At 40.1% G+C, this 27,229-nt stretch overlaps 1 protein-coding gene across 12 annotated transcripts in view; it reads right to left on the bottom strand.

Annotated features, from left to right (window-relative positions):
- Nucleotides 1–745: 745 nt before the first annotated feature.
- Nucleotides 746–27,229, bottom strand: part of SUSD4 (sushi domain containing 4) — a 73,532-nt gene continuing 47,048 nt past the window's right edge. For 6 of the 12 annotated variants that reach the window (XM_077175958.1, XM_077175952.1, XM_077175956.1 and 3 more), the window contains 5 exons: nucleotides 22,489–22,668; nucleotides 18,977–19,165; nucleotides 4,431–4,622; nucleotides 3,796–3,940; nucleotides 1,016–2,570 (listed from right to left, as the gene is read on the bottom strand). In XM_077175958.1, coding sequence (XP_077032073.1) covers nucleotides 2,111–2,570; nucleotides 3,796–3,940; nucleotides 4,431–4,622; nucleotides 18,977–19,165; nucleotides 22,489–22,668 — 1,166 coding nt within the window. In that variant the 3' untranslated portion in view covers nucleotides 1,016–2,110. The other 6 variants (XM_077175954.1, XM_077175953.1, XM_077175955.1 and 3 more) reach the window with 6 other exon arrangements.

Here is a 27,229-nt window from a genome sequence, read left to right on the forward strand (position 1 = left end):
GGACAAGGCAGTGCTCTGGGCTATGACTGTAGATTACTCTCATATATATATATATATATATATATATATATATATATATATATATATATTTAAGAGCTTAAGAAAGGTTGAAGCAGAGCAGTTCGACATTTCCTAAGCATGTATTTCATAATTTTAACATCTTTTAGATCTCTCATATTACAGCAGGATTTATCAAATGCAATGTAGTCACAGAAGTCTTGCATAAATACAAATATTGATACTTTACTTTGAATATTGTCTGTGATATAAATTCTGGCCCACCTTTAAAAAAAAAAATCTAGATCATTATGTGACCTGGGAGTCTTTCCTTTTCTCTCTCTTTAAGAGTTTTAAAATATACATATATATATATATATATTCATATATTTCGTATTGTACATCAAAGTATATATGAATCCCATAAGTTCTGTTATATTTTCTGCAGACATGGTCTGAAGCAAAATCACCAACAACTAAATCAAAAACTTCCTGGTTATCATAGGAAAGCCAAAGAGGATCTTTCCTCTTTTTTGTGTGTGTTTCAGTACTGATATTTTTTAAACTTGAAAGGATTCTTCATAAACTAGAGGTCCATAGATCATTTAAAGTAGTCTTTATAAGCAAATTTACATATTTTAACATGCTTTTGTGAGGCAGTTAGTATCAAAATCCAATAGCATTTCTTACAGAGCCATATGACTTTCTGCGATGCAGATATACATTTCACTTCTAAAAAGCCACAGTTATTTTTCTACATCTGCTCTCATCAAATCCCCAGGATTCATTCATAAAACTGCTGCTGTTCGGAATGCTGATGCTGTTATCCCCACATACACCCAACCCGGTGACATCATTGCGTGGAAGATTGGTAAGTAGGAAAACACCCTCCCCAAATTCACAGAGTCTTTTCTATCTCTGAATCCTCATGATTCATGTCACCCAACAGTACAATGTGATGAGGACACGACTCAGTGCAGGCTAAGGGTCTTCTTCCATCAAAGGAATCTCTAGGAGAAACAAAGAAACAGCATTGACTGCTGATTGCAATTTCCCTTTTTGCTTTTGCAAAGTATAATTGTTACCAATTCTACAAAACCAGAAATGGACATTGCAAATATCTGAACAAGACATGGGATATTGCCAATTCTAGACCCACTCAGACCCTAACACCTCTATGAAAATTAGATAACTAAAACTACACAGATTTTATCCAATAAGTTAGGACCACAAAAAACCTAAATGCAAACATCCTTGCTACTACATTAATCACTGAAGCAGCATTTAGAGGTGGAAGGGACTTTAACTGGCAGCCCTGTAATTTCTTCCTCTCCTCCTGGGTCTCCTATTCCCCTTGCAGTACCACTAAAACTATCCCAACTCCTCTGAAGCAGAAGACTTCCTCCACCTAGACCTTCACCCACACTGAATTTAGGACACTGGGCTTCAGCTCAATGACAATGGAGAGTGGGATTTGAGCCTCTCCCTCAAAATGTCTCCAAGGAAAGCCATCCAGTTTCCTTAACATGCTGAGCAGCACCAACCAGAACTCCATGAAATCGTACATGCTCATGCTTGATTTAAAGGTGGGCAATAATACATGGCAAGCTCCCTCCTGGCACATGGACCTGTGGCACGTTCTCCTTATGCTCTGATTTTTGTGTCCATGGCTTCAGGGTCACGTGCCTCAGATGGAAGGAACATTTTGCTGGATGCATAGACATGATGAGTTTGCTAATAAAGGCTGCTAATTTTGGCCCAGTATGAAAATACGATTTATTTCCTTTTTGAGGAGAAAATCCTGTTATTTGCTGTGAAAGCCATGGGAGCTGTGAACATAGGAGTTGAAGAGCAGATGAACAGATCAGCACAGCTAAGATGAGGCTTGGCTTTGCTGCTGTACACAGGTGTTCGCTGACATCCCTGTTGATGGGACTAGGGTCTGGACAGGACCCTTCTGGCCTGGCATTCAAATCACATGCACCACAGTTAGCAAGGACATATCACAGACATGAAATTCTATAACCATGGAGTTTTATGATTTTAAAAAAAGTTTCAAATTAAGGTAGACAAAACCATGGAGAAAGTAGGAGTGAGTCAGCTGGGTGAATTCCTAGAATTGTAGAATTCCTACAAAAAAATTATGTCCCCTGTCCATGGACTCACCTATTGCACCTATGCAAGACTCACCATCTGTGATATCGATCCGGGGGCTTGTGGATACAGCGTCCCCGTCAGTGCTGTGGGATACGTCAGTTCGATCTGAGCTGGGAAGTGCTGCTGTTTGGCATGTCAGGGATGGGTACAAACTTTGGAGCAGTTCAGAGGAACCCGACCTACTGTCACAGGTCTCAAATTCACTGGGCTGCGTGTCTGGAATCCTGGGACCGGGGTAAGCAGGGGGATTCTGATTTTCTGTCTGCAAAATATGCCCCTGGTCTGCAGCAGCTGAGTATCCAGGTGCCAGGGCATTCCAGCCACTGCTGACAGCTTCATCGTAGGAAGGCAGCATGACAGGAACACCATCCACCACCACAAAGTCGGGGTCGCCCATGGAGCCCTCCTGGTTGCCTCTACGTCAAACACAGAAAGGTTATCGCAGAGAGCAGGAGCATGTCAGCAGCACTTCGGAGCAACTGCTGAACTCCAGTAAGCACAGTACTTTCTATTCATGCCAAATGAAGCTACAGGGTCATTAACATTCACAAAAATGTTTGCCAGACTATGCTTGGGTTGACAGGTGGAATCTGTTATAATTGGAAAAAATGAAACTGGTAATGGGAAGAACAGTTCCAAGAAGGGAAGGTAAACAGGTATGTGGAAGAGATAAGGAGCACCATTCGCTGTGCTGTGCACAGTAGGTGTCATGGATATAAGATCACAGATGTAGTTCACCAGGCAAAAGTGTCTGAACCCCTGGCAAAATGTATGCTAGAGCACAAAAGTGTTTACAGCACAAGTAAATGAGTGCTGAGATCACCACTGCTGGATGACAAGGGTTTGGTGGCAAGACTTGTGGCCTCTTTCAGGTCTTGCTTTCAAAGGATGAAGGCTTTTTTAACCAGTATTAAGATGATTTCTTTTTTAAGCAAAGCAATTCTATTAATTGGGAAGGTCCATTAAACCCTAAAGTTTCTGCTTAATAGCCTATTAAACACAGTATAGTCCAGGCAGGAGGTCCTAGGTACCTTTAACACATGAAAACATCTGAAAAGGAGAGGACTAAAAACCATTTTAGTAAGCAAGACAAGTCCAGGCTATAGGCTTTCCTCATGGAGAACACTATGTCAATCAATGACAAATGCTCCCATCTCCAGGATATTTTATAGAAATAAAGGAAGATGCAGGAGATGTTTATGAATCATGATGAAAATAACACTAAAGAAGTTAAAGCAAACCTTTAATATAAATTTGTCCATAGAGAAGAAAAAATTCATTCTTAAAACTTACATTACTAAGTAATGTCTACATAGTTAAAAAATTAATCCCCCCAGCACCTGAAAATGAGTACTCAAAACTATTGTCAGCTATTTTTACAGGCAGAGGCAGCAGCTCTCAATAGAAGACTGATAATTACTCCCAGAGTGAATCTGGCAATTTTTATCTTAGCAGTGTGAAGGACTACTGCAGGTTTTTGGGGGTGCCCTTCCACAGTAGTGGTTCAGGGACTTCTTCTCGGAGCAGAACAAAGTATCTGCAAGGCTCATGAGCTGCTCCATTTCTCCAGAAAGGAGTGCTGAGTGTGAAAACGGAATCAAGGCCCTCAGCCTTCAAAATAAGAAAGAAACCGGTACAAACCGTGGAAGGAAATGCGTCTTAAATTTGGTCTGGAACATCCTGGCTAAAATAACCAGTAGCAGTACTAATAAAACACTGGTAGCAGTAAACGCCACTATTTTCCATGTAGTCAGGAGGGTCTCCTGTGTATTTGGCCAGGTTTGTTCTGTAACAGAAAGACAATACAAGAGTTGTGCTTGTATATTCCCATTGTTATTTTATATTCAACACTACTCAGAAGTGCACATTTTTTATATGTAACTTGTAAAAACACAAATAAGCCCTTTGCCATGTACCAAAAGCAGTCTTAACATAAAGCTGTCACAGAGACTGGATCTTGCTTTTTCCCCTTTACTGGTCTTTTATACATGCAATCGTGACCTTAGCTTGCATACATATAAAATATCCAAATGTTAAAAAACACATTTGAAGAGGTAATGATCAAAATGATTTAGAACCATTCAGAATCTTGGGAATGCATTATATTTACCCTTTTTGAAAATCTTGCAAAATAGTTCGAAAATAGCAGCATCTTAAAATCAGTGTTCATCACTTAACCATGAAACAAAGTTCATCAGGCATTGCCAACCTACAAATTTGCTCTGAAATGAGGAGCTGTAGGAAGACAGGGCTGTTAGGATAGGATAGTCCTTTACCTGTTTTGACACAGTACACTTGGTAGGAGGGGAACCACTCTCCGTACTGGCAAGTGATGTACTTGTAGTCATTGGCGAGGGTGTAACCAGGGTCACAGTAGAACTCCACCACCGTCCCGTGGTTGTAGCGCTCACAAGGCCGTGGGTGGCAGATGTAGTCTCCGTGACTCACCATTGGAGGTAGTGGACAAACTTGGGCAAACAAACAAAGGGAAAAGGAGAAAGACATTAATGCCAGCAGTCCACCACTGGGCAGCTTCAGAGTGTCAAAATGCAGCAGGCACACTTTGGGCTCCCTCTTAGCTCCCTGTGGTTCTGGGTATGTCTCAGTGGCACCAGGCCACTGCCCTGGCAGGCCAGGTGGCCATCCACACCAGTGGAGGGATGCACAGGCCAGGGGTCACTGACGTGGGATCTGGAAAGCTTCCTCCCCGCGGTGGGAAGAGGAGGGTGAGAGGAAGACAACAGGGGACACATTCCCATCAGGTGGCTGCATGAGGATGGAGCAGGGCAGTCAAAATAAGGAGAATCATGCTCTTCACGAAGCATTTATAATTCAGCTGTAACATGCTATTTTTTGTTTCATTAACATAATTAAATGGTTATATGCCTTAAATTCCTTTTAAAAATAAGTTTGCCATCAGCAGTGCTGTAAGAGATGCAAAGAACCTAGTGTTGCTTAAGCATGTGCAGACTGTATCACTGTAATTTTATTAAGTTGAGCTTAAAGTCTGCCGGTGGTATCTGTGTTTTGTTATTTCTGAACAGCCCAACTGATCTCAGTGGGACCACTGGTGGAGTGAGGTCTTAAATATAGCAGAGGCTGAGCCTGTGTTAATTAAGTAGACTGGTTTACTTAGGGTTAGGTAAATAAGAGAGAATTGTAATATAAACCTGTGGGACTTTTCCTGTAGGCCCTGGAATCACAGCCCAGACAGATGAACTCCATGGAGAACTGAGGAAGCACTCTGGAAAACAGCACTGGGGAAAGCAGTTCACAAGCAGTATTTTTACAAGAGAGAAAAATTTTCCACGGTGTAAGTGTTGGTTGATTACTGCTTTCTTAAGTGCTTCTAGCACCAGGCAAAAAAATCCGACAAAGTGTAATGATGTTTCAAATGACTGCATACTGACCCAAAAGGGCTTCAGTTACTGGATGACTACTTTTATTTCTCTTCAGAGGCAGTTCCTGGCTGGCTCAGTGCCCCATCTACACACCCTTCACTTCATGCCTCTCCCATGCAGGCAAGACCTTCTGCATTGATTTGAATAATGAAAATGACATCTCTTGAAAGAAGAATCTTCTCAGAAATTACAATTCAGCTGCTTCTCCCTGTGAATCTTGTTACATGAATAATGCATTTCACAAAAAAATACACAAGATATTAAATGAATCTTCAAGAGAGGCTGATTACAATGTGCAGCTATGTCTATTCCCCATCCTCGAGAGACACGGTTTTGTTTGCATTTTCACTGGCAAGGCTTAATGATAACTTGAAATCAGAGTAAGTCATTCATATAAAAATTCACATCCTCAATGCTCTGCACACTTTCCAAAGTCTCTGGGCCCACAAGAAAGAGGAATACTTTACTGGGAAGTCAACTCAAGATTGAAAACAATTTTCTTAAGATTAGGGTGAAGTTGTCAGACTGAAATAGCAGGAAAGCACCTATTAATAATTCTTGTATATAAAAAGAAAATGACCGGTGAAAGCCATGATCCTGGCCTACCAAGAAACCTGGTATATTTTTATTACCTATGTTTAGAGCATGAGAACAAAGGAAGAGAACAATTTAAACTCCTCTGCAACTGAATTTTGCCAAGCTCTGGCAGTGTGCAAGAGATGTGTAGATGCCCACAACCTTTCTAGCAATGAGCAAGTAGGAAACACCTTATCACAAAGAGCAACACTCAGAAAAACTAATTTTCCCCTCCAGCAATGTAGCTGCTGCATCATCCCTAACCTCTTCATGTCATTGAGAGCCAAAGCAGCCTGCTGAATAGAAAAATCCCTCAAAGCTTGCATCCCAGCAATGTGGGTCAGCTCAGGATTGACACATTTCCAGGCAGATTTAAAGCTATGCACTGTGGAAACAACCCAGATATGGAGCTGTCAGTCTGTTTACAAACAGAGGTCTATTTTATAACACCCAAAAACGAGAATCACTCTTTGTGTAGGACATGTCCCCAGTACTAAAAAGGGTGCCACTCCTTCCAGGGACATATCCATCTTTCAAGGGAAATGCTTGTGTATTGGTGCTGCCTGGAAACTCCTACAAACAATTTTTTATTGTCCTGCCAAGTATTAGTCATGAATTAGTTGAGGTTTACGGAGTCATACCTGCCAACAGCTCCTGCATGAAACACTGGGAACCAAAACATGAAATGCAACAGGTTTGAAACTGAGGGCTTTTAGCTCCGCTGAAAAAGTGCTTCATTCTTATGTCAGCTGGACGGCAGGAGTCAGGGATTCTAACTCACCTGGAGTGTCACTCACCACCTCCGATGAACTTTATGTTCAACCGGTTTCAGGATCCCTTTAACACTTCCACGGGCAAACTGGCCCCCATGTACAGTCTGTAGCACTCAGGTTCAAAGCCTCTTTTCACAAATCAAGTCAAAGGTACGTTGTGGTAATCATATACCCTCTGAACAGAGACAGACATAGCTCTCCCAGGATTTTCCTGGGAAGCTGTGAGAAAGCTCACAGAAAGAATTAAAACAATTATTATCTCAATCCCTGCACCTGGCAGGCAATCTCTGTTTGTCAAAGATGTTTACAAGAAGGAGTTGTCCCTTCTTGACCAGTAGGTGAGAGAAGATTCCTAAAGGCCAATCAGGTCTTAGGTCCACCATTGTTTCTATAAGAACTGTGAATTTCTAATAATAAAGTGCTTTTCATACCTCTGATGATAGAGTCTCTGTATCACTTTTGTATGGTCCCGATACCCGTTTGGTGATAGTACATCACAAACAACCCTCAATGAACTCACTTTGAGCTCTGGGTAGTTAGTAGTACACTCAGTCCTTTTCTCCACTCACTTCATTCCCATGGTCATCCTGATCCAAGATCCTTTAAAGCCAGTGGAAAGACAGCCAGCAAGTAGCCTTGGTTTTGATCATAGAAAAGAAATATTAGGAAAGGCTAGAGGGCTGCTGAACTCTCTTGGCTCTCTTGGACAGAAAATTTTTACTGCAGAGCCGGTTACATTACAGGGTCTGAACACTTATTTATTCCAGATGCCAGTAAATGATAGTGGTTACATGGATTAAAGGAATGTGTCAGATAAAATATGGAGGGAAACTCCAGTGACAAACCTAAGGCCACTGAAGTTTTTTAGGAAAGTTAAAATTCTAGTATTCCCAGTGATGAGCCCTAAAAGTGTTTGGAAATTACAGGCCATGGATTTCAGACAACTGTATCAAACTCACAGAAGTAAAATAGCCATAAACTGATTACAATAAAAGCATATCTGACAAGTACATTTTCACTGCCAAAGCCAATGGCAGTATGCACAATAATCATAGAAACAAGGGAATTCTCCCTCAGAAAGTTCTCACAGATCAAAAAAAGCCCTAAGTGCTGCTCTTAAATACGATACTAACTCTTTACTACCAGTAACTTTCAGCATCTTCACTTTATAAGGCTTTGGAGACTTTAATGCTCTAATTACAGCATCCAGCATGGATAATCTAGTACTATTATCTGGTGACCAGCATTAAAAGACCACATGCCTGTGTCCTTAACTTTGGAGCTTGCAGGTGATCAGCAGGTGATCTCGAGTCTCTGGATCTGTCTTTGTACAGCAGGTGATCTCCAGTCTCTGGATCTGTCTTTGTACAGCAGTTGGCCACACACTGTAAGGGGATTTACCAGAACTTTATAGCTCAGCATTCACAGCTGAAAAGTTGAATCATTCATCAAAAAGAAAGAACAATTGTATTTATATGGTAAACAAATCTCTTGCTGGATATTCAAGAGTCCTGTTACTCAAGGAAGTTGAAGGGAAGAATTCCGGATTTGATTTGGTGGAGTTCCCTGCCTGTTCCTAAGAGCAGCTGGAGCTGAGAGCTCTCCTCTAAGATCAGCTTTCTGCTCTGGCTGATTTTAATGAAGGACTAGCACTACCGAGAAAAGCTTAAAACCTGGGGAGCTGAGTCTTGCGTTACCAGCAGTGTGGCACTGTGGCCTGGAGCAAAGGCAAGGGCTGGTCTGCCCCACAGTGTCCTCTCCATCACAGCCTCCACAGAGCCACATCCCTTGGAGCAGGGCCAGGGGAGGGTGGCACAGGCTCCATTCTTCATTAATTGAAAAATTAATGAGGTTCACCCAGTGATTTTTTCCTACCCATTATGGTCAAGAAGCTTTTTAAACTCTGCCCGGAGGATGCTGCAGTAATTCTGCAATGTTGACACTGGAACTGGAGGACGGAGGGAAGACTTTTTGACATTAGCACATTCTCAGTTAACACCAATGGCACAGAACAAATACATTGCACGACTTTTTAAAAGCCACTGGTAGAGAGATAACAGTGGACTTACAGATATTTATACGGTTCAAAACTCGTTTTTTAGTCAATGTTCAAAGGCTAGTGGTTTTAGTCTGTGGTACAAGTAGACAGGTGGTAATCACTCAAGTTTTGCCCAGCATTTTTTATATGAGCCAAAAATTTAAAACAAAAATGTTTTGAAGTACAGGACACTTATTAAAAAAAGAAGGGGTAGGAACAAGCAAGCTTATTTTCCACCTGTGATAATTTGTCTCAAGCTACTAGTTCACTTTTTATGTAGGACATTAATTTCTTGGTTAGCTGGGTTAGCAGAAAGCCCCAGTGCAAGGCCAACCATTTCTGTTTGACACAGAGATGGAAAGGATTAGAGACATTTGCACCTTGTAGAGAATAACACTTCTTCCAAATACATTGTGAATGCCTGCTCATTATGCAAAGAATGAGAACAGATTAAGATGAAACTTCCAGATGAGAAGACACAGATAAAAACCTTCCAGTTCCACTGTGTAGGAAAATGCCGGTGTATCTCACTCAGAGAATCATCTGGGAGGGGGAGACACTCTCTGCTTTGCTCACAAACTGGAAGAGAACAAGAATTTCTCCTGACCCTCACTTGACATTTTTGTACACATCAGGACACTAATTATCACCAGGAATCTGGACACCTGTCACCTGGCTACAGCACCCCAACCAACGTTTAATTCAAGCTGTTACTTACTCCATGAGAGCACAGCATGGTCTGACCCTTCCCATCAAGGGTGGCCAGGTCCCCACCTGAAACTTTACTGGCTGCTTCTGGGGCCTAAGGAGGGATCCTTTTCCATATATTGCCATCATATAAACACACGCTTAGGGATGTGAGATCTGAAAATTGTATTTTTTACAGGAACATAGATGATGAAGATTATGTTTGTTCCTTTTCCTGCTTCTTTATGAACACTGTGCTAATAAACTTGGTTTCTTGGTTCCCTCAGTGTCATCACCCTTCATAGCTTCAGAATAAAACAAATTATCAACCAAGAAGTTTTTCTTTCATATTCAGAAGGATTCCTGTCCATCTGACAAACCTGTCCATATCCACAGGTATTACTAGCAAATGAATACACCTGCACTGCAAAGTACAGAGCCTGAGGAAATTAATTCTGCACTTTGAATACTAAAAAAGGGATTTTTCTATTCTAAACTTAAAATTCAATTTATAGAAATGTACAAAACCCAATGTATTTTAATTCTAAAAGAGCAAACCAAAAATTTCCATTAAAATGTCCACTATTCTAATTAAGATGGAAGAAAAAACTGCTGGACTTAACCACTCATATCCAATCAAAAGCTTGAAGAAGGAATTTAGAGATTTGTAAAAAGAAGGAAATAGCAAATCCAGTTGCTTTAAAATAAGCCCTGTCAAAACATCTCCTTCTAGGAACAGCTGCTTAATGAGACTTTTTTAAAATTACACTATTCAGGAATGTAAGCAGAACAGGAAGCATTACTGGTGTACATTTTCATTGATTGTGAACATCAGCTTAACAATATCCTAATGAAGCATTCCTACAACAAATTCTGCTGGCTTTGTGAAGAGCGACTTCCAGCTGTACTGGAACAAACTTGGAGGCGATTGAATTTGTGTTCTGAAAGTGATGCCATGCTTTCAAGAACATTTCTGATTACTTGTTCCCACAGCAAAAAAAAACCAGCACCAAGAGTAATAACAGAATAGAAAGTTCAGTGGAAACAACTGAGCACTCATATATAAAGTAAAACCTATTTAAACCTGACTGAAGATGTAAAGTAATGAAGATGCAAGATGCTAACTTTAAACACTCAAGTTGCCAGAGAATTTATTTATTGAAAACCTAGAGCAAGAATTATTAATAATACTGGATTCTCAGCCAATAGTATCCAAATTCTTCTCAATCTTAACCTTTCTTGATTACTTAACCTTCACAATGCGACTTAGATGTTGTCTACTGAAAAGACACCTAACAGGTAAGCAATTTCTTCTCAACCACTCAGCAAGTCAATGTTCAAGCAGCCAGGAACATACCCCAGGCCTCCTGGCTCCAGACTGCTGGCTGTACCCCTAGAAAGTCACCCTGGGGTAATTCTGAAGCAACTTTGACAGTGAGGTAAGCCTTTCAATGTGCACACAGTGAGAAGAACTTCTCACCTTCTACAAGAGTGTGAAATGAATTGAATAATCAAGTTTTTTAAAGAAAAGCTGCTTCTCTGGACTAGCTTTGACAAACACCATCTTAATGAGAATTTCATGAAACAATATAAAACTAATTTCAAACATATTTTAATAATAATTTAATGTTAGCTGATTCCAAAATGGAAACAGACGGTATTTTACAAACACTTATCATACACACTTCCTTCCTGGAACTGCAATTTACACTGCAGGTTTTGCAGTACCAGTCAGTTGAGCTCCTACAGGAGCATTATGCCAAATTCACACTCAACCTCAACAACTCTGCCCTTCCCAGCACTGTGCCCCGTGAAACATTGACATCAATGCTGAAGTCTTTAGTTTCAAATGCATTTCACAACAAATACACAATGAAGCACACCCTAAGTGATATTTTCCTATAAATTATAAACAGAGAACGTTTCATTTAAACCACAAAAAATTGATGACAAGTTTGCAGCTAGAGCAATAGGACTTCTTTTAGTAAATGGCCCGCAATTATATTTAAGGAAATATTTATATTCATTATTAACATGTGAGTGCTTGAAGCACTGTGGTCTCATTTACAGCAGATAATTTTTTTCCAATTTTGTTTCTTCCTTTCCTCATGACTGGATGGCTTTATGATCAGCAATGGTCTTTTCAGGACATTGAGAAGCAGATGCTGGGGACTACACAGACACTTCACAGGAAGGACTTAACTCAAAAATAAATCAAGGCTTGGGTATTTGACAGGCATCCCAGGATAACCTGAGGACTAGAAGAGGTCAAAGTGTTTAGAAGTATAGTGGTGGTAGAGAGGAAAGAGAGAGCAGTCAGGAAGCTTGCTAAGAAAACCAGGCAGCCAAAGGCTACTGTCAGGAATGTCTGAAAAAGCCGGTGCTCACTGAAAGCTGGATGTGTCAGAAAGTTTTTATGTTACTTTAATCCCTCTTTTTTGAACAGCTTTCTCTTCTCTGTTATAAGCAAGAATCCCTTGACTTTGTGTGGGGTTACCTACACCTGTCATCAGGGACTGATGGAGACAAGGAATGATGGAATAGACAAGCTGTAATCCAGGGCTTGGCTGAAGGCTGAGGAAATCAAACTATACCACATAAGGAAGGAAAAAGAACAAGGTCTCATTCCCAATGGAGAGCTACAAGGAAAAAAAAAGAGGGGCAAGGAAAACCAGCAGATGATCTTAGCACTGTAATTTCACAAATCATCTTACAAGACCAGGAAGGCATGGAGGAGTGTTGGTTTCTGTTATGTTCAGTTCCCAAGTGCCTGCCTACACTGATTGGTGAAAGTGCCACCCTTTAAATACTGAGTTTTATCTCTGGAAATGAACAAGTGAGTAGACTTCCTGCTGCACAGAGTCCGTAGCTACAGCTCCCTCCATTTGCGGAAGATGTTCTGTGAGTGCACCATGCGGCCAAATTTAATGAACATGTCCATAAAGCGCAGAGATGTTTGATTTCAAGGTAGGCAATGTGTTATTTTCCCTTCCAAGCAGCCTTGTCAGTTAAAGATGAATATCATAAAGCAACCCTCAGGAAGAATTTTTGTCTGCTTTCCCCCACCTAATCCACAGTATATTCAAAGCACTATGGATAAAACACTACATGCATCTGGCAGCTAATATGGAACTTCAGGGCAGAAATTATGGCTCCATGAACAAATTGGGATGTCTGGCTGATTCTGGAAATGCTAAGAAGTTTCTGAAAGGTACAGCGGTGATAGAGCAGGTGTGAAACAATGATTTACTGTGGAAGTCCTTTGCAACAAGCAATACCAAAGACATGAAAGAAACAGATTACATGTTATTCTGTTGCTTTCTTGAAAAACTATGAACAGTGGAGAAAGCCCAGCCCAAGAAATCAAAGAAGAGCTCTGCAATGCAATAAAGGAGCAGTCACTTAGAAATGTAATGCTATTTGTGTTCTTCAATGTCTTCGACCTGGAGCCTGTTCTCTGAGCCCTCCATCCCTCACAACAAGAGCTGCAAAAAGCCCATTCTGTTATGTACCCTTTCTGTCTTGGGTTTGGACTATTTTTCTTCATGTCTCACTCTGCAATATAGCTGCTGGAGTTACAAAATTGGATGACTATTTAGCAGAATAACTTCTGCTAGATTTCTCTATCTAGCATTTCATGTCTCTGTGCTCCTTTTGAATTCAATTCTTTTTCACACCTCTTCAGCTGGGTAAGTTGAAGAGTAACAGATGAAGTTCAGCATTTTCCAACAGCACAAAAATCCAGATACTCCAGGTTAAAGTGTTCGTCTTCCACACTCATACATGAATGCATATAATTTCTGCACTCCTGGGTGATGAATGAATCAACTGTCTACAGTGCAGAAACAAGCAGAATTATTGAATGACTTTTTCTAAAGAAAAAAATACTCTAACTTCTTCATCACACTTGCTTTCCACAACAAGCACCCCCAGGATAAGACACTGTCAGCCTATTTAGTCCTTTGGGTATCAGGCTAGAGGTGTCACTGACATAAAGGTGTTGCCCTAGTAAAGGTCCTTAGATATACGATTGTCTGCCGCTATTTGAGCATTTACTGCTGGTTGTAGTTTCTGAGTCACACATTTTGCTGTAGGCAGTGAAATACCACTGTAGTCAGAGCTATTAAAAACCAGGCTATCAATGTATCTGTCCTAAGTTAACATTAACTCAGTTAACCTGGATGACCTCTTTGGCAGTTGAGCACTATTTAATTTATTCTCCCTCCTGCCTGCCAGATGAGTGGTTGCAAACCTAAAACAGAATCCTGGTATCTACCTCACTTAATTGCTCAATACCACAGTGTTTCATAACTTGCTTGTATTGCTGCCCTCTGCTCCCTCTACAGGACTTCTGTCTGTTGGAGATGTGCTGCATCAACATTATCATCCCCGAGGATACATGTCAGTCTGTCATGTTGGAATTCATCTAAAGCCTTCTCAAAGTCAGCAGAGAAACACAGAGAGAAATCCATTTGTACCAATGTGTAATGTCTGAGGCTTAGGATTGCTTACTTCCTCCTGTCTCCAGAACATAATTGATAACAGGCTGACTGCTATCCCTTTTTCTCAGACTGTTGCTCTATGTTCCTTCAAGAATTTAAAAGATTTTAAGTGCCTAGTTTATCAGATAGATAGCTCAGCGTCAATCACTGTTCATAGCATTAGGAATTGTTATGGAAGAATGTAGATCTGTGAAGCTTTCCTTCAAACTGTCCTGCACATAGCTGGTAACAAAGTTTCAACTATTTTGTTTTGAACTATTACAAGGCTATGGCACTTCATCTCTAATACCACCCTCTTCTCTTATACCCTTTACTTTCTAGGTTCTAAGTTAGAATTATCAGCCCCTCTCTATGAGTGTCTATCCCCAGGCTTATAAGAAGAAAAATTTTAAAGCTCTGTTCTGTATTCTTACCTGTCTTTCCAGAGTATTTTTTTCCTCTGCGGCATATTTTTTGGTTTGGATTTTCATCTGGCTAACCCTTTTTTATTCTCCAGAAATCTCCTGGTGCCCAAGTAAGGGGGTTGGGTTCCCTTGCACTTCTGGCTTTGTCATAAAATTTCTTAATTCCTTCCTTCTCCTACCTTTATTCCACAGTTTCCATAATTTTCATAACCCTGTCAGTATCTTTATGGTTGCTTAGCTTTGTATCTTTTCATTTACCCTCACAATGAGGTGGTTTTACATTCCAAAATTCAGAAATACCTTCAGGTTTTTTCTGTGTTTTTACTCTCTTCTGTTTAATGAATCTCCCCTTTGAAGTCTATTACTCATGTTTGTTTCATTTTAATTTCAAATCTACCTACAAAAATTGAAATTTTCTGTTTTACATTCTTTCAAATTTAACCTCCGCTAGAGAATCTGGTGGTCCCACAAAGAGAATGAAGTTTTGATATTGCAATATATTTGATTTCTTGCAAGACCAGCTTTTCTGTTCAGCTGGGATGATGCTGAAACAAGACATTCTAGATAACAGGAACATGTTTATTATTTGCAAATTGAATAAACCTGTTTTCCCTTTTACTCTTAAATACAAAGCTGGGAATTGCCAATGACACTATCCATACAGCTGCTTAACTTTCTGGCACTGCAATCAAATTCTCCCAGCCCTTCCTCTCTTTCTCTGCTTGCCACTCCAACACCCAGTTCTTTATAACAACTCTTCTGGAAGATTTCCAGAGGGCATAAAAAATTAAAATACAGACTCCAGATGGCAAGGAATTTAATCATAGGCAGATCATGTTCCCAAAGTACTTATGGCCAAGGGGGGTTTTTTCGGTTCGGTTTGGGGTTTCTTGGGTTTGGGTTTTTTTTGGTTTTTTGGGGTTTTTTTTTGTTTTGTTTTGTTTATGTTTTTGTTTTTTGTTTGGTTGGGGTTTTTTGTTTGTTTGGTTTTGGTTTTTTTTTGTTTTCTTTTTCTTTTTGTGGGTTTTTTGGTTTTTTCTTTTTTTTTTTTCTTTTTTTTCCCCCCTCAAAATACTGTGTAGTATCTTAATTCACTTAAAAGCATCATATCATAAAGATTTCCTGGTTTTAAATGTTTCATTTCTCAGAGTTTCATACAGGTATGTTTTCAATGTTTGTTCTCCTCTGATGTTTTTGGAAGCTGTTTGATTTATTTTACAATTAATATTTATACCCCATGTGGTATTCTTCACTCATTAATTCTGTACCCATATTTTGCAAACCAGATTTAGAGAAGGGAATCACTAACCAGTTTCTACAGATGGATAATTAACCCCAAACTAGTAATTTAAAAATCATATTAAAAAACCCAAAGCCCATTTTCCTTCAGTTTTCTTGGAAGTGTCTCTTGAGTTTCAGTACAGAAGAAGGTTTAAAAAGTTTCTGCATAATTGTGGAATTCCACTAGAAAAAAAGGAAATTAAGAAAGTTAAAGAATAAGAAAATTCAGTGTGAAGATGATTCATTTGATCCTCTAAATGACTGCAAAATTTTCTAGAACTGCTAAAATAACACTGTTTTCTTCACTGACCTTCTCTGATATCGCTCAACCATTTCAGCTGAAGCCGCCCAAATGATTCAGCTTGAGGCTGACACTCAAAAGTCAATCCAAATGTTTTAAATCTGGCAAAGGTACCAGCATTTAAGAAAAGGATCTCATATCAGTAGACACTTGGCAATCTGAGCTAGAGGCATCCTTTTTTGCCAGAGCCATAACCAGTGCCTCGGCCAGATGCAAACAGCTGTTTCTGAGCAGTGGCTGCTCAGCTCTGCACTGTTAGCTGCACTTCAGTGCCAGGTGACACAGTCTCATGCTCTGCTCTGACTAGAGCAGCACTGATTACACTTATCAGAAAAAAAAACTTCCTTCACTAACAGCAAAGTTAATGTCTCACCCAAGCTGGTGGGAGCTCTGTGCTCACCAAAATTGAGGGTAAAGCTAAGAATCATTAGAAAGCCTGATGTGCAATAGGAGCTGCATGGTCTCTGGTGTGATCCTCTGTTTAAATAGAGCTACAAACCCTTCTTTCAGAATTTATTTGCCCTAACAAAGAAGAAAAAATTCACCAGATTGATGCATAGTATTTTTGTGACTACACACCAATTTAGGAAATCCCTTCTGTGGAGGCTTCAATAAGAACATACCTCTAAATGAGGAAGCTGTAAGCAGCATTGTTTATAGGAAAATAAAAGTTCTCAAATGGTTTGCTGTAGCTTCCTAGCAGTCATCTGTTTTTAATCATTACCATATTAAAATACTGAGCAGGAAATGTCATTACAATACATTTTAAATTGAATATGGAAAGAAATAAATTGAATTAATTCTTATTTGCAGATTTCCTCAGTGAAAAATACTGCTCGGTGAGATTACACTGCACACATAAAAGGAACACTGAAAAATTAGCTTGACCCTGGAATGCAAGGTGGAGAATAAAAAAATATCCAGGAAAGGAATTTTGTTCACTAACTAAGAGTAGTGGGTTGTAACAAGATTCCTGGAGACTGGCACTCCTTGCATAAATCTCTTGAACAAGCACTTTCAAACAAGGGCATCTCGAGTTGATTTACCCTGTCTGGATTCATTTTGGATCACTGCACACCTGCTGAAGCAGCCCTACAGCAGAGTTCACAAGGGGAGCTGTCAGGAGTGACCTTTCAGTGCTGCTGGAAGCTCTCTTCTCCCCCAAAGCTGAGCAGAACCAGCTCTTGCAAGTGTTTTGCTCCCGATTTGGTCTCCTGTGGTTCACTGAATGAATGCACTGATGGGATGCCCACATGAAACCACCATGGCAAGTTTTGGCATTTAAAGAGTGCAGTAAGAAAGTGATTCCAAGGGAGGCTGAATCGAAATCAGAACTCAGGAGGCCTCCCCAATGACCTTGGCACACACCGATCCCTCCATCACAGATCATTGTAGCGGAGAGGGGATTATAATTTTTGACACGTAACTTAAAATATAGAACTGTCAGGGCAGGAGTTCCTGCCTCATGTTTTAAATTATCAAGAAAAAGACCTCTCTATGATTTCATCATACAAGCAAGAAACAATGAGCACATGAGATTTCTTGGGTATTTTGATAGCAGCTGGGATGCTCACCTGTGTTAAGTGACAATAAGACACAATTTTTCCTGCTTCACATACTTGAGTTTCATGCTCTTATCTTTCTAACTGAAGAACAGTAATTTTTCTCAAATCAGTTATATTGTTTGGATTAAGCCTAACAGGGCCCTTCTGATTTTTTAATGTGTTTTCCATGCTATAAACAACAACAAACAAACCTTCCAAAAATGGCTTACATACAGCTGATTGAGGATTAATCTTTCATGGCAAGCTAAATAAACAAAAAAAAAAAATCATCTTGTTTTGTCATTCCAAAATTGTAAAGGCATTTTTGAATTTTGGAACTTGAATTGTCAGCTAAAAATAAGGACAATTAAATTATTTTTGTGCAGTTTGTCACTTTGTTGATGCTTTTGGCAAATTTTTGCACTTCCAGAATGCTTAGCATTTAGTTCAGTGACATAAGCATCACGTATGAATTCCTATAATTGCTTTTAGCTAATTTCTACATATAGAGAGCTTCCTTACAGGCTTGAAATAGAACAAAAATGTGGGTTTTTTAAGGGAATGAAATGCAGAGGATGTATCTGGACTCTCAAGACTTCCTAGGATGTTTCATTCACGATGTGAAGATGGAGGAGGGTAGTTTATGCAGTTTTGGCAATGTATGGAACAATCCATCCAGTATCGCTGTTTTAAATGTCTGGGTTGCAAAGATAAACACACTACAACACCCTCCATCCCAACTCTAGTCACAGAGCCTTTTGGCTCGGTAGGATCTAGCTGCTTCACAATGAATGGTTTTTATGCTCCTCATCAATAAACTAGCTCAGTTGTTTTTCAGTTGTCAATCCTTCTTTAAGTAGGGGAGACAGTGAATACCCAAGTGTGCAGCACCGTGTGGCGCTGAGTAATGACTGCAGCTAGCACAGCCCAAACCAAGGGTTTCTGTGGGTATTTTTTAGCTGATCATGGAAATCTATCCATATGTGTAGGAGCTTTGACCACCTGCACAGGAAGGTGAGTTATGTAACTTCCTCAGTGTTTTAATCAGAAAGGCAGCAGAGAGTTTTCATTTTAAAGGCAAAGCAATCATTAGGAGCTTTCCCTCTTGCACTGGGACACTGTGAGAGCAAACACTACTTGGGAACACCACGAGCTGAGGGTGCAGTGAAGCACAGCAGGAACACATCAGAACCCACACAGGCTCTGCACAGCCAGTGGGAATATCACTGAGAATGGAACGGTGGCTACAGTTAAAACCACAGAGAGCATGCAGGTCTTGCAAACCAGAAAGAGAAACAAACAGTAAGGCATTTACCTTCCACATCAAGGCACTTAGGTGGGCTATCTGACCAGATAAGGTTATACATGCACTCAAGGATCTCTGCCCCTTCTAGTTTATATCCAGGAAAGCACTGATAATACACCACTGTTCCTATGGGGAAGGAGGCCTCGAACTCAGAAACGTTAATGTAACTATGAGGAAGAACCAATGGCCTCAGGCAACCTGCAAATTAAGAAGAGGGAGGTTTCTTTTATTATCAAGTGCTTATCTCAGTCATCTTCACACATCTCAGTTACTGTTTTTAAATTGAGGAGTGTGATTTTTCATCCTCTCCACTATGAATGGCATGTCTGCATGATCTCCCTCAGACAGATCTGCCTCATTATCCTGTTTCAAACTCTTTTGTTGTTTAGCCCACATGCTTTGCTAGCGTGGGCTTCACTCCCAACAAATCCAGGAAAGGTTTTCCAAAACTGGCAGTATTTTGTTTAACAAACATTTACCATTTCAGCAGATACCTCTTTTTGAGGTAGAATCTTTAATAAATAAAGATTTTCATTTATATAAATGGTGAGTTTTATTCCTCCTCCTAAAAAATGACAGGTATGTAAACCCTCTTACATATTGAAACCGCTTCTGTGACAAAGTGTACGCAACTGTAAAAGATTTGCAGGCAGAATTCATGACTTTGAAATTCTAGTCTGAGAAAGTCTAAAGGGACATGACTTCCTAGTAGCAGTCCCATGATAAACATTGAGCAAGGTCTTAGACTAGGTTATCAAAAATTTAAGGTATCTGTTATCATCATAAATTGTAAATGTAGTCAGAATCAGAGACTATGTTCCAGTGCTACTTCTGGAATTACTCCTGAGGGATTTGTATCATGGCTGGTACTGAGCAGTGACAGTTAAATGGTCACCAACCAAAATTTGGGGCAACAAAGAGCAGTGAATTTAACAGATAGCATGTCTTTATAACATGTCATTCCTCATGACCCTAGAAATGACCCTCTGGGTAATGCTTGATACTGTTTAATTTTTTAATTTGCAATAATGTGGAGAAAAGATAACTAGTAATCATGGAATGACAATTAGTATTTTAGAATTATGTGACTAATGGAAGATGCATTATGGCTGTCCATAAATGAGTCTGTCGCCACTACTAGGAATTTGTGAAGGATGTTCATAGGACTCCCATAATTTTAAGCTAGAGGGGGGAAACAAAAATCAGTCTGAGAACTGCTTGTAAGGTACTGGCATTTAAAACAAAAAGCCTAAGCAGCATTTCAAGCAGCCATTTCCTTGCAACAGTCTTTTGAGGGAGAGGAACAAACCCAAAAGAAAATAAAAGAAAAAGCTTGAAAGCTTTTTGCAGCATGCGGTACCACCAGAGCAACGATTTCAATAGCTGTTGAAGCAGCTGGTCATGTCCCTCTCAAATAAAGCTTCAGGCATCCTATCTGCTGGCTGCTGCTTCTACCCTGATCAAGAATGCCCCACACACACCACACTACTTCCTGCAAACTGAGCAGCACATCGAGCAGGACGACATAAGCAGCCCCCAGTGGGACAGAAAGAGCACAGACTGCCCAAGCAAGACCAAGCTTACTCTTCTCTGAGCTGTATCAGGGAAAATTTGGTCCTGCTTGCTCAGAATTTTAATGCTTTTTATGTTCCTGGTCATGCAGGACAGAGATTTATTTGAATTTGTATGACAGCCAAGCATTTGTGAAAATTCCTAGGTCTCCAAACACTGCTTGAAAAACTAAATTTTGACATTATTTTGCTAAGTAACATCATTCCAGACCAGTAATTAATATTATTATCTCATGGCAAAAATAGAGGTTAGATTCTTATATAGTCCACAATCCTTCCCCACTGCTGTGGCAGGGAAAAAAGGCATCTTAGTGTCATAAGACTCCCCTGCCTTCTGTAATGAAAGGGCCATAGAAATGTAACTAACAGCCTACCTAGAGCAAGAAGACAAGTGATTTTGATCTTACCAGTGCCTGACATGTCAAAAAGAAAATTCTGGAATTCTGCAGTAACTTTATGGAATTTGGCAAAATATGGCAGAGTCTTGAATCTGAATTGCCTATTCTCTGCCTACCTGGTAATCACAGCACATGGGTCTTGTGAAATTGATTTCTTAACTTTTATTAGCACTGCTTATATTTTGAAAAGAAGATAATATTGACTATTAAGTAGGAGTAATTGATTGTGTTTCACAGTATAAACACAGCAACAGAAGTAACAAGCCAAGGGGTATTTGGGGTACTGCTACTAACTCAGTAAATATTACCTGTCAAAAAGTTTGCCCCTGGATCTTTGGAAAATACAGCATCTGCAAATCAATCTTTTAAGCATTCATCTCCCCCTGCTGCAAAATTTTTAATCGACCTAAGTTAGATGTGAGGTGCACCCCTACAGAAAGGGGCTGTACACTTCATACTGCCACACGTGATGCTATTGCTGATAAGACACCCCAAAACTGGCACCTGCTTTGCTATGGTTTTGCAAAATCTCCCCTGTGTGGATCTACAATGCTGAGCTAGCCTGGTAATATGTCTAAGTTTCTGCCCCAGTGGAGGGCAGGATCTTGGGCGACAGTCTGATGTGCTCCTGCTCCTGAGAAGTGTCCCAGCTCCTCTGCCTGCCTGCCCTGACTCTGCAAATTGGTGTGACAGTGTAATTAAGTGCCTACAGAGAAGTGATATCTCTATGAGAGGACAGATGGCTTTGAGGAAAGTTGGGACTAACCCAGTCTGCTCCTCAGTTAAAATCTCTTGCTGCTGTTCAGTGGGCCAAGCTTGTTACCAAGATGTGACTTGGTTAAAACAGAGTCAGTGGTACTCAGATATGCTTATTAGAAATATGAAGGGAAAGGGAGCCCAGAGTTACTGAATTTCCATTCACTAAAGCTGGCTTACCCCCAGCCATTTCTCACAGTCTAAGTTGAGCTGGGATCCCATGCTGTTGATATTTCTAGATCTACGGCTAATGGCTTTTCTGGCCAAAATCATCCCTGTGCACACCCTGAATTTTCAGTCAATACATAAAGGTTTAATGGACTGTGAATCTAATCAACAGCTCTGCTGAAAACTCTGACAGGAGAACAGGTTCCAGTTTCTCTCCTCTACTCTTGCCTTCTACACGAGGTAAAGGAACATAAAGTGCAGTTAGAAGCTTAAATATTTCCACAAATTAATTGGTGAAAAAATGCAAGACACCCATCAGAAATTCTGACAGATTATCTTGATTGTTTTTTACTTTTTGATGCAGTGTATCTGTGTCAGATTTGAGATTTGCAAACAAAAAAGCAGTATTTAAAGTAGTATTATAAGCATGGGAATGTTCAGGAAGTGACATCTTTCCTGCAGAGAGCAAAGGGGAAGAGAAATCAAAAAATCTTAGCAGCAGCACTACTCAAACACTGCACTGTGGAGCTTATCAGATCACTTACATTCTTACAACTGTAGGAAAAAATATTAGCAAACTATGACAAGATGTATGAGCTATAAAACGGGACGTGCTGGAGTACTAAACCTTGACATATGGGTAGATTATCCCATGTTCCATCATCTTGGCATATGGAAACCATGTTGTCTAAGTCAGGGTAACGGATCTGGAATCCTTCATGACAGCTGATTATTAACTTATCGCCAGTCCTGTATGTCTTGTTATGAACCTCTGCATCTTCAACATGTGGAACAAGGCAATCTGTGACTTCATGAGAAAAAGAAACAGTAACTTAATTAAAAAAACATAGCTAACTGTTTAGTAATCAAGCTCTTAAAAAGAAGTAAGCATTTAATATAAGTGCTCCGCTTAAACTGTTTGGAAAATACATGCATTTCAGTAAAAGGGCCTTTTTCCTAGTGAACCATCATTTTACCAAGTCTATAGCACGGTAGGAGAAGCTGAGGTGCTACAATAATGGATCGTTCCCCCAGCCTTTTAAAAACTAACAAAATTAGGAGCCTTTAGGAAGGCTGTGGTTGATTTTGGCCCTCCATTCATCATGTGTGCAATTACACCCCAAAGTCTGACTATCCCAAGGTTCCATGCAAAGGCAGACTCTGACAGCACTAAGGACAGGATGAAAGAAAAGATAAAATACAGATATGGCATGAGGAACACAGAAAAGCTGCAGTTTTAGCAGACAGATGAAAATCAGGTACATTTACAAGGGTTTATCCAGCTCCATTCCAGAGTTTATTATGAGAACGCCTTCACTTTAATTTCCTTGATTATGTTTTAAACCAGATAGTTTTGTGTGGCTGCATTCATATGGCTTTAGAGGACATGATTTTTAGGGTCCTAAGCAGCATCTCAAGTGCTTGTAAAATACTCTCAAGAAGGGACTGCAAACCTGAAGCGATATACAGGTATGGGCCCTAGTGCCTGTCTGTGACACATGCATCAGACAGTCACAGATTTCACTCTAGGTACTAGTGCCAAAGACACCAAAATACAGAATGAATATCAGAACACTTAAAAATGTACAAAGTGGAAAGAGGAAGCAGGGGGAAAATCCCCTAGTAATACTGAATAATTGAGAAAAAAGCCATGAGGGTCTGAGGGAATAATCTGGGTGACTCAAAGTTCATCCTCATCACAAAGGCAAAGTGAGATGAAATGAGATGAAACAGAAGACAGGGAAAGATTAAATATTGGGAGAAAATTTTTGTTTGTCTGCCAGCAGTCAATCCATGACAGAGATGGTAATAAAAGTTTCCAGGCATCAAAACCCAAGAAGTATTTCAAACACAAGAAAGACAGAAAAATATTATAAGCCTGTGTTACTCTGTTTTATACCCCCAACACCTCTAATGAGAGACAATTATAATAATTTAGGAATACTGTATTTATTAAGGAAAAAAATCCCTTGAGACTTGCATAGAAGAGAAAGTTTCTGCCATTTTCATGGGTAATTCTTGCTAAAGAGGAAGAGGCAAAGCTAAATTTGTATTTAGCACCTAATTGTTAGTATGCACTAAGCAAAGTGATAGTGACAGCTTGTTTGTTTCAAAGCACAAGAAGAAGGAAGATAAACTGTCATTTAGCAGAGGACTCACAAACTACTAAGAGCAAATGTATTTCATAATGTTTTTATTTAGTTAGGCAAACTGAGATTCCATCACTAAATTTTACTAACCTGAAGGAGGACAGTGTTCCTCCCCCAAAGTACAAAAATACTTTGTACCTTCCCATCACAGGGATGTTTCTAAAATACATTGTACTTAGCTGGTTTTTTTGTATGGGGCCTGAGCACATTATTAGTTAACAATTCTTCCATTTCTCTTATTACTTTTTAGCTTCTTGGAAGCTGCTGTAGGTGCCTCCTGCTGCTGGTAGCAGGAAGGGCTGGCAGCCTGCCAGGCAGGGTGAGAAAGTGCAGCAAGAAGTTTTCTTGGAATTTATTTATTTATAAATGCACAAGTCTGGGAGGATCCATGCCCTAACTGGAGGTTGTAAAATACACTGGCGAGGGTACACACATTACTTTCAAAGATGGAACCGTTTTCTCTCTCACTATAAAGTTAATCAGCAGAGAAGACAGCAGAGGATGCCTCAGAAGAAATGCCTTGTGCTAAGCCATAAATGCTGTCATGAAGAGGCTGTCCTGGGCACTCCACAAGGATGGGATGAAATAGATGGAGTACCTGCTTGGCAACCACGCAGTAGGAGACTGGAGATGGATGCCAGAAGATAACGTCAGTGAACAGCTCCCTCTCTTTCTGACATTAAGACATTAAATAAATGTCTTTCTGTTGCTATACAAATAAAGATGGTGTGTGTACACACAGCACAGTAAAACATGAGATTTCCCTTTCAAAGTGGGGGAAATGGATTCTGTAACAATAATCTATCACAGCAACTCCATTCCTATTATTCCAAGGAACAGCTGTAGATGAGATCACTTTAATAGGGTAGATGTTGGCAGAGAACGGAGATAAGTTGCTCACTGCACTGTCCTCCACCTGCCACATCCTGGCTGACTTTGATAACAGGCTTATTACAAGCCCCAGCTAAACACCAGACCAATAGACCACAATATTACAGCTCTTTTTCCTGATGCCTTGCAAGCAAATGTTTTCCCATTGGCTGAATTCATATTTAGCACTTAGGCATAAACTGCAGTAGCCACCTCTCCACAAACAACTGGATTAGCTGGCATAAATTCTGCTTGGAAAAGCTAGAAGGAAGTGACTGAATTTTAAAATGTCCTGTCCTGAAAATAAACTACTTTATTCTAAGTCCTTCTCAGCAAATCTGTGGAAGCTGCTAAACCATTTAAGGGAATATACAGTCTTTAACCAGCATCGAGCAGCAAAGGCTATGACTTACACTCCTTTCTGGCAGTTTTACATCATCTGCTTAAATCTACTGTGTGAGTATTAAAATGGGCCAGACAAAAGGACAGATTTCTTATCTTGCAGGGGCAGAAAGAGGTGGGGTAGAGCCAGCAGGCTCAACAGCCTGACAGGCACAAGAGCTCACCTTGCCCTAAATTTCATGAAGATTTGTACGTTAGGAACTCTTGGCTTTAGCAAACCAAGTGTGTCCCCCATCACAGAAGATTGGTCTGAAGAATAAAATTTGTTAAACAATATAGTTAGAGTGTTTTGCTCAGGTGCAAACCATGCAGAACCTCTCAGAACTGTTCCTTCCACCCCATGGGAAAGAAAGATCACCCTACCTCCTCCCAAGAGCACTTGGACCACAATAGCAACTGAGAAGGAAGGTGTGACCTAGACAGCATGGAGATAGCCACACCATCCATGGGTACCAGCTGGCCTGGGATGGCTTGTATCTATTGCAGGTGAGCCCTTACCATCCAAAAATTATCCCTGGTCCATGCTAACCCAAGAAGATGCTTGTAGGATTTACTTGGGAATACTGCCCTAATGGATGCTGGTCCAAACCACATCAAGGACCTTTACAACACTGTAAGAGTGTGTACAATTGAAGAACTGCCCAATCCCTGCTCTGGCACTGTTTTGTTTGCTACCTGTATGTAAATTCAAATGCAGAGGTCTGGTGCTCCTGTGTATCTTACTGTTGACAAATTTCTGAATTAGCCTTGACTACATCAAGTCACACCACTGTCAGGCTGGAACAGAAAGAAACAGGAGGAAGGATGAAAGGAATATCATGAAGAATTGGTTTGATGCAGGGACAGCTCATCTACATTCTGTTCTCTTCAAAGTAAGCATTTAAGAGCAATATTGTCCCTTGTTTTTTTTTACTAATGTTAAATCGATAGTACTGTGTTATTAGGATTGTTCTGTGGATGGCAAACACAGTGTTTTAGTGCATATTAAATAACCATTTTTTCTATTGTCTTTGCTGGTATTTCAACAATGCAGAGAGATTTCACCTAAGATCTGTGGCCATTGAGCTGTGGCCTGGTTACAAATGTCACAGAGTGCTCATAATCAGGGTTAAGAATCAGCAAACACTGGGCAAGACAGATAAGAGATGGAAAAATAAAAATACTTCCGTCATCTCATAGACTCAGGGACAAAGGCAAAGCAAATGGAGGGCTAAATGTCCTACAGGAAAGCTGTAGCCAAACCATGTACTAGTCTTCTACTTTCAATACAGGTTTATCATCCATGTCAGTGGGAGAATGAGGCACTGAGAACATCTCCAAGGTGTTTGCCTGCAGAAGCACAGGGAGAGGAGGACACAGCTCTTTGCTTTGTTGCCATCTTCATGCAGACTGTAAATTTAGATTCAATCTCACAGGAAAGAGCTAGCATTTGTTCCAAGTAGGGCAACAGCCTCAGCAGCCACATTATCACAGTGGGAGAAAATTAGATTAAAGTGTGAACAACATGACATACTGCTCTTAAACAGTAAATACAAAATTCCTACCTCAGAGGTTTGGTATTTATGTGCATAACTGTATTAGAGCTGATGAAAGGTACAGTCACACCATGCTGTAGATCAACATAAGAACGTAACTCTAAGCATACAGATTTTTGACAGGGCATTTATTGGGCACCAAGTCATGCAACTTCATTCTCGTCCTCACACTTAGAACCTCCCACCTCTTAACAAGACATGACAGATATAAAATAAAATCAAATCAATTGGGTGAAGAGCTCTAGGCAAACATATTAGATCTAAAATCAATTACATTCTGAAACAGGTTGCTTTGCTTCCTTTGGTAAATAGCAATCCATTTGTGATTAGAAATTGTGCTAGTAAACACATAACAACAATTAAATGTACATAACATATAGACATAAAATTATCTTTCTCTGAATCGAAACTC

Source organism: Agelaius phoeniceus, chromosome 3 (assembly GCF_051311805.1).
Source record: "Agelaius phoeniceus isolate bAgePho1 chromosome 3, bAgePho1.hap1, whole genome shotgun sequence".
NCBI lineage: Eukaryota > Metazoa > Chordata > Aves > Passeriformes > Icteridae > Agelaius > Agelaius phoeniceus.